Source organism: Exophiala bonariae, assembly GCF_035927105.1.
Source record: "Exophiala bonariae strain CCFEE 5792 chromosome Unknown scaffold_2, whole genome shotgun sequence".
NCBI lineage: Eukaryota > Fungi > Ascomycota > Eurotiomycetes > Chaetothyriales > Herpotrichiellaceae > Exophiala > Exophiala bonariae.
In genome coordinates this window covers 1,297,140-1,309,605 of record NW_027042477.1, presented here as the reverse complement: position 1 = coordinate 1,309,605, position 12,466 = coordinate 1,297,140, and the positions used below count along the sequence as shown (strand labels likewise).

The window sequence follows — 12,466 nt, the reverse complement described above, 5'->3', positions numbered from 1 at the left end:
ATTGTTTGCGTCGAAGAAACTCAAAATGACTCAGAGATAAAATTTAGTAACTCTTTCGATAGCTGTTGAAGCCGATGGTGTCCTGGATCTGACCGATCACGTTTTGACTTGGAAGGCCAGAACCGAAACTGCGCGACTAGGGCGATTAAAATCCATCAAGATGGCGCCAGAATCGGGTAATGAGCATCTGGTGTGGTGGACCGATCACCTCAAAGACCAAACCATCTCACCTCTGACAAGAGACTATCCCGAGGCAGCTTCTGACAATTCCCACAAAAGACCCATCGAAGCCGTTGAGTGGTTGGCTGCTCCCACTGCTACCAACGATGCAATCAAGGGTTTATCGTCTTTGGGCTCGAGCATCACTGTCTTACAGACCGCTCTTGTCATCTTGATCAGTAGATTGACTGGCGATGAAGACATTAGCATCGGTACCAATGCTCAACTAGATGGCCAACCATTCGTTCTGAGAACTCCAGTATCAGCTTCGGAAACATTTGCACAATTGTACAAGAGGGTTCATGATTTGACATCACAAGCCTTGGAAAGAATAGTGCCTCTCGAAGCTATTCAGAGCCACTTGCAAACCACCTCATCATTGTTCAAATTCGCAGCCTTCAATACTAGTGACGCTGAAACGACTCTTGCTAGTATCGAAACCACTGACTTGTTGCTGACTTACAGTATCTCCTCTGCTCATGAACTCCGCCTAACAGCACGGTACAATCAGCGTCTTGTTTCCAGTGTACGGATAGCAGGCATCCTGGCCCAGATTGCACAACTTCTCGAAAATGTTATGGAGGCAGGAGTGGACTCTCCTGTTGGTGGTATAGTTTTTGCGACCAGAGGGGAGGAAACCCTCCTTCCAAATCCAACGAGCGACCTAGAATGGTCCAATTTCCGAGGTGCAATCCATGATATTTTCTCCAGTAATGCCGAATCTCACCCTGACAGAACATGTGTGGTTGAGACAAAGTCCGAAGATGGCCCAGAAAGAACATTCACTTACCAGCAGATCCACGAATCGTCCAATATTTTAGCCCATCATTTGGTTCAGTCTGGGCTACAGAAAGGAGATGTGGTCATGATCTACTCTTATCGAGGTGTCGACCTCGTTGTTGCAGTCATGGGGACACTAAAGGCAGGTGGTACATTTTCAGTCTTGGACCCTGCATATCCACCAGATCGACAAAATATCTATCTTGATGTGTCCAGACCTCGAGCACTGGTTGTGATCGAGAAAGCCACCCAGGATGCCGGAGAGTTGTCCGACAAGGTTCGCGGCTTCATAAAGGAGAACTTGAATCTCCGGACAGAGGTTCCAGCACTGCGCCTTCAAGATGATGGTTTTCTGCAGGGTGGGAATTTGGAAGGTAGAGACATATTCGAAACAACTCGAGAGCTCAAGGCCAAAAGTCCCGGAGTAATAGTAGGACCCGACTCTACGCCTACACTGTCTTTCACTTCCGGATCCGAAGGGAAGCCGAAGGGTGTCAAAGGGCGCCATTATTCACTGGCATTTTACTTCGACTGGATGGCCAAAACCTTCAATCTATCAGAGAAAGATAAATTTACGATGCTCAGTGGTATTGCTCATGACCCAATTCAGCGGGATATGTTCACACCGTTGTTCCTCGGCGCACAACTGCTGGTTCCATCCAAGGATGATATTCAGAATGAGAGGTTAGCGGAATGGATGCAAAAACACGGTGCCACAGTGACGCATTTGACGCCTGCTATGGGTCAAATCTTGGTTGGTGGCGCAGTTGCTCATTTTGATAAACTTCATCATGCATTCTTCGTTGGCGATGTTTTGATCAAGCGGGATTGCAGATCTCTACAAAACCTGGCCTCGAACGTGAGAATTGTCAACATGTATGGCACCACAGAAACCCAGAGGGCAGTCAGCTACTACGAGCTTCCTAGCCGAGCGGAGCGAGAGGGCTTCCTTGATGGCATGAAGGACGTCATTCCTGCTGGTCGTGGCATGTACAACGTTCAGATGCTCGTAGTCAATCGATTCGACCGCACCAAGCTCTGTGCTGTTGGAGAGATTGGAGAAATCTATGTCAGAGCATCCGGTCTTGCCGAAGAATACCTGGGCACGCCAGAACTGACCAAAACAAAGTTCGTGCCCAACTGGTTTCCTGGTCATGAGAAAGGTCTAGAAGCAGATAAAGTTCGCTTCGAGGAAAAGTTTAAGACTGCACCATGGGCGCAAGACTACTTAGGCCCTCGAGATCGGCTATATCGCAGCGGAGATCTTGGTCGTTATACTCCCTCTGGTGATGTGGAATGTTCAGGTCGAGCTGACGATCAGGTCAAAATCCGAGGATTTCGAATCGAACTTGGAGAAATCGACACCCATTTGTCTCAGCATCCATTGGTACGTGAGAATGTCACACTTGTACGAAGAGACAAGTTTGAAGAACAGACCTTGGTCAGCTATGTTGTTCCCCAACTTAAATCTTGGACTGTTTTCCTTGCGACCAAGGGTAAAGTTGATCACCCAGACGATGGGTCACTTGCCGAGCGATTTGACCGTTTCAGATTACTTCAGCAGACGGTCCAGGAATATCTCCGAACCAAACTACCAGCATATGCTGTTCCCTCCGTTATCGTACCGATGAAAGCAATGCCATTGAACCCCAATGGAAAGATTGACAAACCAAAGCTCCCGTTCCCAGACATCACTGCTAGCAGACGACGAAGGTCAACAATGCAACAACCACTTACCGAAGGTGAGCGAGCTCTGGCCGGCATTTGGGCGAAATTAGTGCCAGATTTGATGGCAAATACTATCAAGCCTACCGAATCATTCTTCGAAATTGGTGGTGAAAGTATGAAAGCCCAACAATTAGCATATCAGGTACGGCGAACACTCGGTGTTGACCTTGCAATCAGCAAAATTTACAACCGACCTACTTTGAAGGACATGGCAGCATATATTGATCATATCAGAGCAGGAGAGTCTCTCGAAGGAAGAGAACAAGATGAAGGCAGTACTAACGGTGTTCAATTGGAGGATGAGTATGGAGCAGACGCCTTGAAGATGGCTGAGACTTTACCAAAGGCTTTCCCCGTTGCCACAACTGACGCTTCACGAAGTCCGGTAGTTTTCTTGACTGGCGCGACTGGCTTTTTGGGTTCGTTTATTCTCAAGGACCTCCTTGATCGTAAATCGCCAGAGGTGAAGAAAGTCATTGTACTGGTGAGAGCCAAAGACGAGAACACGGCGATGTCAAGGATCAAGGTGACATGTCAGGCATACGGTGTCTGGTCCGACTCGTGGTCATCACGAATTCAATGCGTGGCAGGAAGTCTTGGTCCAGCGAAATTCGGTGTCTCTGATGCTATTTGGAAACAGCTTGCAGAGGAAACCGATGTTGTGGTTCACAATGGAGCCCAAGTCCACTGGATCAACACATATAAAACACTGAAAGCTCCAAATGTCCTAGGAACGATCGAGGCTTTGAAACTCTGTGGAGAAGGGAATCCGAAATTCTTCGCTTTCGTCTCCTCCACAAGCGTTCTTGACCATGATCATTTCGTTTTTGAATCTGAACGCATCGTTGCTGCTGGTGGCGAAGGCATCAGCGAAGCTGACGACCTGAGTGGTAGTAGCAAAGGCCTCGGTACAGGCTATGGCCAGAGCAAGTGGGCTTCTGAGTATTTGAGCCGTGAAGCCGGCCGTAGAGGTCTTCGTGGGTGTGTTATTCGACCGGGCTACGTCTTGGGTGACTCCAAGACTGGGGTGACCAATACTGACGACTTCTTGATCCGTATGCTAAAAGGTTGTATCCAGCTCAAATCACGACCCAACATCAACAATACCGTCAACATGGTGCCTGTCGACCATGTCGCACGAACTGTGGTCGCCTGTGCCTTCCATCCTCCTTCAGACCAAGGCGTACAAGTGGCACACATCACTGGCCATCCCAGACTTCGCTTCAACCAATACCTAGCAGTTCTGCAAACATATGGCTATGATTCCAAGCTGAGTGATTATGTCCCCTGGGCTTCAAGTCTCGAGCACTACATCGCTTCCAATTCAGACTTCGCACTCATGCCACTTTTCACATTTGTCGCCAATGACCTGCCGTCCAACACACGAGCTCCTGAATTAGATGACAGCAACGCCGAGAAATCTCTATACGCAGATCGCAAATGGACTGGAGACGATTTCAGTGCTGGTAGCGGTGTCACAAAGAACACTGTAGGTCTATATCTCTCATACCTGGTGTCGATCGGCTTCTTGCCGGCTCCTGAAGCAGGTGTGCAGAACGGAGCTGTCAAGACCCTCCCCGAGGTGGAAGTCTCCTCGGCGCAGCGTGATGCCTTGCAAAGCGTAGGTGGAAGGGGAGGCTTGGCTTAGTCGAGCGCTCCATCAATCTGCCGCCCCTGCTCTAATCACAGGATCAGCGCAATATCTGTACAGTTGATCCGAGAATGGAAGGTGGTCTTGAAAACGATTAGTCTACGTGGTATATACTAAGTGAGATGTTAGAAGCCTATCATTTAAGTGATTATTCTAGTAACTATTACTAGACGATGAGTCAGATCTCTCTTTTAGACTTTTCGATTGAGCGGACTTAATTAAGTACGAGAACCTTCTTTGTGCATGCAGATCAGAGCTTCGAGATACATTGGAACTGAAAATTACCTAAACATTTGATCCGGCATACGCCCGTGCCTATTAGGAGGGACGAGATTATCAGAAGGCCAAGGGAAGCAGGTTGATTTTCTTCCTTCCTTCTAATTATTCCTTCCTGCCTTCGTTCTGAATCTGAGACCAGTTCAACAACTTGAAATTTCACTGCACGGACGCTTCCCAAATGCAGGACAATTCTCACTATTTTGAGGCCGACCCCGACTGGACGAGCTTCGCCGAAAAGAATGGCTACAGCCTGAAATCACCACCATACGAAGTTCCAAATATTGATCTCCCAGCAGCGCGGGCTGACCAGAATGTTAGCGAAGCAGAGTGGACGAAAATACACCCACTCAGTTCTGTCGGCTACGAGTCCATCGACATCACTATTCCAGCACGGGATGGCTACGAAGTCCCCGTCAAAGTGTCACGCCCACTCGCCTCACGCGTCCCCACTACAAGAAATCTCCCCTTACTCTTCGTCACCCATGGCGGTGGCTGGGTTCAGGGTACACACATCACAGAGGAGGCATGGTTACTGTGGCCACTATATGCCGATTTCGACTTCGTGGTTATCAGTGTTGAGTATCGACTTGCACCTGATAACCCTTCACCAACCTATATGGACGACTCGTGGGATGTGCTGACAAATACCTTGGCAAGGAGCGATGAATTCCGCTTTGATGCTGACAGGGTCATATTGGCGGGAAGTTCTGCCGGTGGGGGCGTTGCAGCGACACTCTCTCAGGCCGCGCTAGCTAAGAACATGAAGATTCGTGGCGTGCTACTCAATGTCCCAGTGCTCTGCGACTACAGGCATTTCCCCCAGAACAAATTTTCATATACGAGTTATGAAGAATGCGGCGGCGCTTTTCTTTCTTCTGGAGAGATGCGCACAATCTGGGATATTGTCGTGCCTTCGCCAACCGCAGGCTCCGATCCTAAGATATCACCCCTTCTAGGTGATGTTAATGGTCTTCCACCACACATCATCTACGTGGCAGGACAAGATCCTCTACGAGATGAAGGGATTGCATACGCCGAGAAGCTCAATAAAGCGCGTGTGAAGACATCGCTGGTCGTGTATCAGGGCGTGCCTCATAATTTTGGCGAGTTCTGGACGATAGAGGCTACCCAGCGATGGTGGATCGACCTCAAAATGCATGTGAGAGAAATACTAGAGCTATAACTATGGGATGTGGCTTTAGACGTAAGTACTTCCCTTGTGAAAAAACTCTGAACTTTGTGTCTAGCACCACAGATTTACTTTAACTGCTAGATTAGGCACTACCCTTAAGTATTAGCTAAGTACTACCTACTAGGCTTCTTTATCGGGTCCGAGTACTAAGTATTACTTAAGTATTGAACTTGTGTATAGAATCACAACGCTTTTAAAGCTAATCCACGATCTGTCAATGAGAAAGTATAAGTAGTTACGTGGTTGACTTAGACTTAGTACATTAACTACTAGTACTTAACTATATAAATACCTAGCTAGGTTTTCCTAGTACATTTTGTGTTGCTCAATAGAGAGAAAAGAAAGCGTGATTTCAGTTAAGTGTACGATGTGCTAATCTTCTAAATATGGTCCCCGCGATGTGCTAATACTGAAGTCATCAGCAATATGCAGCAAGGATGTTGCTTCGTGTAACCCTTTCATGCCTGTCGGGCGAGCCTGAAAGTGTACTCAAGATCAAATTGAGCCTTCAAATCACCTTCCTTGGGTATGAAATCTACGACCAAAGCTTCCTTGACTGCAAATACCGCGTCGTCATGAACATGCTTATCTCGCCTGTCAAAAAGTTCAGTGGTCAGCCGCTTATAACCAGCTGCTGTAACAATACAATGTATGTGCGCGGGCCTCATCGGGTGACGATCGAGAAGCTGAAGAAGCCTGCCAGCTGGCCCGTCTTGTGGGATGGCATACGTCGTAGGTCGTAAACAATACAAGTTATATGAGCCGTCCTCAGTCGTCCTGAAGCGACCACGCAAATTCATGTCAACTTGGTCTGGGTCTTGTTGCTCGTACATTCCATTTGGGGCCGTTTCCCAGATGTCGAGCTCAGCATTCTCTATTGGGTCTCCTGTTTGTGCGTCAAGTATATGACCATGCATATACGTGTGGTCGCCTGATTCAATCCCGAAAACGATACTGTCTCCCATGTTCCTGATAGGGGCATTCGCACGCCAGAAGGGTCCCAGGACCGTTGGTACGGTGGAACCATCAGCCGCAAGCATATAGGTGATCTCGTCTGCCAGCGGCTCCAAGCCGAACACGTCGCCAACAAGAAGAACTTCGTGGCGCTTGTCGTCCGTCATTTTGCCAGCCCAAGCTAACTTCGAGAGGACAGCGTCAGATTCAGCCTTTCCCCCAATCCTTAAAGTGAATACTAAGTAAGTACTTACTAAGTCGAAGGCAGCCATCAGTTCTTGATTGGTAATTTTCGACTCCCTCATGAAACTGTGAAGGTGTTTTACCAGACTGGGAAGTATCGAAGCAAGTCGGGGATGAGCATTGGGACCAGTCGCAGCGATTACCTGGGTAGTCAGACTCTCATCGAAGTGGTGATGTTCCATGGTAGGCGTCATCCTGCCAGCATTATGCCCACTGCTCACCGGTATCTGTGCATTCGTTTGAGAGGCCATTTCTGCAAGTAACTAATTATAGCATTGGAGGGAAGATGGAGGGAACGAAAGTCTCTTTTTTGTCTTTCCACATTTCGAAGAAGGATGTGGACAACCTTGTACCAAAAGTACTTTTTATGTCACCATGGCTTTCAAGTATGAATGTAGTCTGGGGAAAGCTTTGGCTACGATCTTCCGGTGGGGGTACTCTTGCTCGCCATTCCTTCCCACACACCAGCCTGACTATTGCACTGGTTGCGGATTCTCTTCGGGTTTGGTGGCAAAACTTCATCCTGCTCCTTTGAGATACCAAGTACCTAGCACGCATGTGAAGTGTACTTAGGTTGAAATCACTATGCCCATGTTCAAATCTCGGCGCCGAGAAATCAAACAAGATATTAATTTGTAGGCAAATCACTGTCAGCAGACCAATAGACTGGCGAGACTGACGGTGATTAGCAGCGCTAAGAAAGATCTAATTCCATCCTTCGCCTAGAGAAGACCATCCTGTCCAGCGACTGTCTGCTATACAGTTCCATACGTGCGTGCTTGAAACCTTGACTGCATTTGAATGTGGGGAAATCATGGTGCACATGTCCCGCAAAAGTCCACAGAATCCGAGCCTGTCAAGTCATTCTGAGTTGCAACGGTAAACTAGTGCTACAATTCAGAAGAGATCCAGTGCGTTTTCTCTTCTTTGGTATCTTGCCTACCTAGATTAGCAAGCATTCATTGACTGTTTCCGGCCATGCTTAGTGGCCCTTCTTCAGGTTTTTTGTCCTTCGTCAACTTCAAACTCAACTTCCTGAAGCATCGTCATTGCTAGTACTACTCTACTAGAGACAGAAAGAGATATGTCTCACAACGACCATTACACTCTCGTCAGTGTCAACAAGAATCCAGAACGTGCAAAACGGATCATCACACGGGTTCTGGAAGAAGTGAAAGACAAGTACAACATTCAATATATTGCCAATTCGTCAACCCTAGAAGCCCTCCCACAAATACTTATCGACACGCAACCCGATATCTTGGTATGTGGAATCAACTTTGCGCATTTCGCAATATACTATAAATCTCGCTTTGCTGTATACTGTTCCAATTCCTCCTAAGTTCATTGAAAGAAAACCTACTCATGGTATGATGATCCAGTTCTGTGCATCCACATGGACGTCTACAGAGAGTCGTGAAATTGTCAACATTTCGCAGAAAATGGTGTCTGGGATCAAGTCGCACATTGTTCCAATTGGTCTAGTTGACCGAGACGGAGAAGCAGCCATGGTTGAATACTTAAAGGGCATTATCGGCGCAATGCTGGCTGAAAGGAATGTGGAGTGACACATGGCCGGAATGAAGGATTTGCACTGAAAGAATAGGCAACTGCGCACTATCAAGAACATTATAATCCTTACCTAGAACAACCATTTTCAATACCGCACAATCATCATTTCACGACCTCTGTCATCAAATCTTCTGGCCACCTTGGTTGATCAACTCCATTGCCCCTTGTGCCAACGTTATAGCCAGGTTCAACAGTTCCTGGTGGAAACTGTAGTATTGGTCGTGGCACTCTGAATCTGACACCTCCCAAAGCTTTCGATTCACGAACCTCGAAAAAGTCAAGATTCAGGAGACCTTGCTCTTGGAACATCTTCAAATATCGAGGCGCGGTATAGTTCATGCTGTGAAAGTGCCGAAAAACTTGACGGCCATTGCGAGACCAAACGTCCTCCCAAACCCCTTGTTCATATTCCCCTACCTGGTCCACGAGCCACTTATTGTAGTAGTTGATGGCGAGGCTGACCAGGACCGAACCCCCCTTCTCTGCACGAAGTATCAGGGCTTCAAGCACACCACAAGCACCGGCGATTCCAGTACAGTAGTCTGAATTAGGTAGAACAGGAGTGACAGCTTCCTCTACTCCCATTGCCCGACCAAATCCCATCGAAACACCGGTACATGCATCACTGATAGGTTGCCAGCCAGGACGATGGGACCACGGACCAGTCCACCCAAAGCAGTTCTCTCGAGCATAAATATAACCTCGACCACGCTTTTTTCCTAACTCGAATATATCCTTATAGCCTATCCCGAACTTATCAAGAACATAAGGTCGATAGCCATTGATAACGACATCGGCGTCCCATACTAATTCATGAAGTTTAAGTCTGTCTTCTTCTTGTCTGAGATCAAGATGACAGTTCCATTTCCCCCAGTTCAGGTCAGGATGAAGTCCAGAGAAGTCGGCAACATGTGGGCCTGTCACTCTCATTACGCTCGCGCCGAGCTCGGCGAGTGTGCGACCAATTGAAGGCCCGGCAACGATGCGAGTCAGATCGACTATTTTCAAACCTGCCAACGGACGTTGAACAGATGTTCTGGGTACACTTGGCCACCAAGCAGGCGATCCACCCTCCGGATAGTGGTCAAGAGTATATAGACCGATGTCTGCATGTGATCTTCCTTGAGGAGTCTCGCCATATTCTTCTGGTGTGAAGCAGATTGTACCGGCTTGCTTGTACTCGCCAGCAAGTATTTCGTCCCATTGCTCGGCTCTCTTCTCAGCCATCTTCGTTTCGAACGGAGACCACGAGGACTCTATGGTGGCCAGTTCTGGCATGTCCCACGGCAGGTCAAGTGCTTTTAGTGACGGGTCAGGGTTCAAGCTGGCGTGTAGATGATAATAACGTTTATCGCCTGTTTGGTAGATGTTCGTCACTGCCTTCCGATATTGCGAAGAAGTCTGATGGTGAAGGTCCCAGCTCGGGAAATATTTTGCATGCGCGGTGTTCAGCTCTCGAAGCTCGGTGGGTTGAACAGGGTTGCTTAGAGACTTTGGCTCAATCTCGAGTAAGAAGAATGACATCAGGAAAAGTTGGGCATGATCAGTGTTGATGGTCACTTCTTGTGGAGTAAGGTCGTACTTGCGACTCAATAGTAAATTCGTCATAATGGCCTCGAACCCTTTCAAGGCCGCCACACTTTCGGCCAAACGCCAGTTGATAGCCATCTTTGGCTGGTCGTCACCAATATACTTGATCAGTTTGATGTACTCATGACACTCCTCTGGGAGACCTTTGTGCCCTCTGTGGTTCAAGATCCCCTCCAAAAGGCACTTCCGGGCTTCCTCTGGAACGGAATACTCTGCTGTCATGTTCGCTGGAGATTGTAGAACTGAGCTATTGTGGATTTGAGATTCAGTTTTCGAACATCCTATGGATTAGGCTTTATATCAATGATTACACCTGCCCATAAACGGAGAACGCTAAACATGCCTACATACATACCTCGCCAGGGCGGAGGTTACGAACGGGTAGGAAGAGCCGAGTTAGTGACCAAGTTTTATCAACCGGCGGAATTCTCAGTCATTGTATTCGGTGATATTGAAGATAGCCCGGAACCGAAACAGAAGGCGTATAAGAGCAGCAACGGCTACGGCATCCACTTGACATCCTGGAGAGCAATCTACGACATTAACCCCCCCCCCTTTCCCACCAAATCGAGACCGTCAGACAACGCCTGAGTCTGCAAAAGCGCTTCCAGCCCAAAGAAATGTCCTCATTCAAGCAAAACAAGAGGATTGCTCAGTGACTCATCGGTGGGGAGACACCGAGGTACGCATCCAATGGCCGAGAAAATCCTCGCGATATGGTCCCACATTCGCTAGGATCATTGAACCAGGGACGGGACATTACGTTGTTCAGTCTTGCTGTGCTCGTCCATTCTACACATTGATCGAATTGAGACTTCTTGTGCACGCTAATTCGGATTCACAAATTAGTGGTCCAATTGAGCACGAAAACGGACTGTACGACCGCGACCCACTGTCGAAAGACAGAAGTTATGCAGCTGGGATTAGAAAAGTCGATAAGAGATAGATTCGGTTGATTGGTCGAGCATCGTTTTCGACAATGCCGTAAACACTAGAAATAGAGCAGCTAGAACATGACTGAAACGCGGTGCAATTTTAGTGACATTCTCTGAGAATGCAGAATGGCTGAAATCCTGTGGTGCTTGCTACAATTGCAAAAAGCTACTTGTAATTACTATAGAAATCTGGGTGCCTTTTTGTGGCCTCACGCAGAGGAAACCCATTCTCTATCTCTGCCGACACGCCTTCGCTTGCCCTTTTCAGTTTTGGTAGCAATTCGAACGTTTGCTGAAGCTGATGCCTCGGAATCACTACAATGGCCATCTCACCCTCATCAGCACAGATGATGTCTCCAGGATTGACCAGTACTTTCCCTATCTGAAGCGGAACATCAACCATCCATGGAACAGTCTCGAGTGACGGAGCAGATGCGGAAAAGCCATGTGACCACATTTGAAAGCTACCGTCCTCGCAGAGTGCAGCGCACGACGGAATGTCTCGAATACGTCCAGCTGCCACGATTCCTAAAGTACCCCGAAGCTTCAGACGCGCAGCAATCAAATCACCGATCAACGCACAAATCTGTCCCTCGGGCTGTTTTATCAAAACAACGCTTCCTTCAGCTGTGCACTCTGTCCAATGCATATTTGCCGGAATATTGGACTCGCTGGGTACGCTTTCCGGCCCTTTCAAGAGATCGGGGAGCGCCTTTGGCACGTAAAGCACTGTGCTGATGGGTGCTACAAGTCGAGTCTTTGACATACTGTGCCTTGGGATCGGACCTAGGCACCACCTCAGCTCTCCAAGAAGGGAGACTTCAACATCACAAGTAGAACTTACTAATATCTATCACAGTTCCAGCTGCTGGCACATTGAGTTTCAGAAGCGCGTCGGCAACCTGTCAAGATTTACTCAGCGCTTGATCACTGTTACAAGATCGAACAGGCATACTGACGTCGCAAGCTGTATAGTTACTTTGAATTGTAAGGCATATGTTCTTCACCTTGTCGGATGAAGGCATTTTGAGCCGGGGTTGGCAAATTCAACAGACTTGTTCCAGCTTTCCCAAAGTTCGGCGCAGGTCTTCTGCATGAAGGATGTACAAGTAAGCCACTGGACCAAGTAGGCATACATTATTAGTCATGATGAGCCGCGTACTACTCCTCGTAGAAGCTGAGATGGTTTTGTTGAAGTTGGCGGTCAGTTCACGCGGAATGTAACTATCGGACGAGAAAGGGACGCCGCTGCTCGATCGGCCGGGGCTGCGACCCACTCTCGGCGCCGCAGAAACCCATCGCTTGGCTATGGGGAAGTCTACC

At 48.1% G+C, this 12,466-nt stretch overlaps 5 protein-coding genes across 5 annotated transcripts; 2 read left to right on the top strand and 3 right to left on the bottom strand.

Moving 5' to 3' along the window:
- Nucleotides 1-160: 160 nt before the first annotated feature.
- On the top strand, nt 161-4,375 carry LYS2 (large subunit of alpha-aminoadipate reductase; the record flags this gene model as incomplete). Its single annotated transcript, XM_064848565.1, has 1 exon — nt 161-4,375. One exon carries the CDS (start codon nt 161-163, stop codon nt 4,373-4,375), a length of 4,215 nt encoding a protein of 1,404 aa, XP_064711189.1.
- Nucleotides 4,376-4,835: 460 nt separating this feature from the next.
- LTR84_004992 (uncharacterized protein) lies at nt 4,836-5,840 on the top strand (the record flags this gene model as incomplete). The annotated part of the gene is made up of 1 exon (XM_064848564.1): nt 4,836-5,840. The coding sequence occupies one exon, from the start codon at nt 4,836-4,838 to the stop codon at nt 5,838-5,840; it is 1,005 nt and encodes a 334-aa protein (XP_064711188.1).
- A 467-nt stretch (nt 5,841-6,307) lies between these two features.
- On the bottom strand, nt 6,308-7,108 carry LTR84_004991 (uncharacterized protein; the record flags this gene model as incomplete). The annotated part of the gene is made up of 2 exons (XM_064848563.1): nt 6,308-6,988; nt 7,058-7,108. 2 exons carry the CDS (start codon nt 7,106-7,108, stop codon nt 6,308-6,310), a joined length of 732 nt encoding a protein of 243 aa, XP_064711187.1.
- Nucleotides 7,109-8,720: 1,612 nt separating this feature from the next.
- On the bottom strand, nt 8,721-10,430 carry LTR84_004990 (uncharacterized protein; the record flags this gene model as incomplete). The annotated part of the gene is made up of 1 exon (XM_064848562.1): nt 8,721-10,430. The coding sequence occupies one exon, from the start codon at nt 10,428-10,430 to the stop codon at nt 8,721-8,723; it is 1,710 nt and encodes a 569-aa protein (XP_064711186.1).
- An 879-nt stretch (nt 10,431-11,309) lies between these two features.
- LTR84_004989 (uncharacterized protein) lies at nt 11,310-11,909 on the bottom strand (the record flags this gene model as incomplete). Its single annotated transcript, XM_064848561.1, has 1 exon — nt 11,310-11,909. One exon carries the CDS (start codon nt 11,907-11,909, stop codon nt 11,310-11,312), a length of 600 nt encoding a protein of 199 aa, XP_064711185.1.
- Nucleotides 11,910-12,466: the final 557 nt, after the last annotated feature.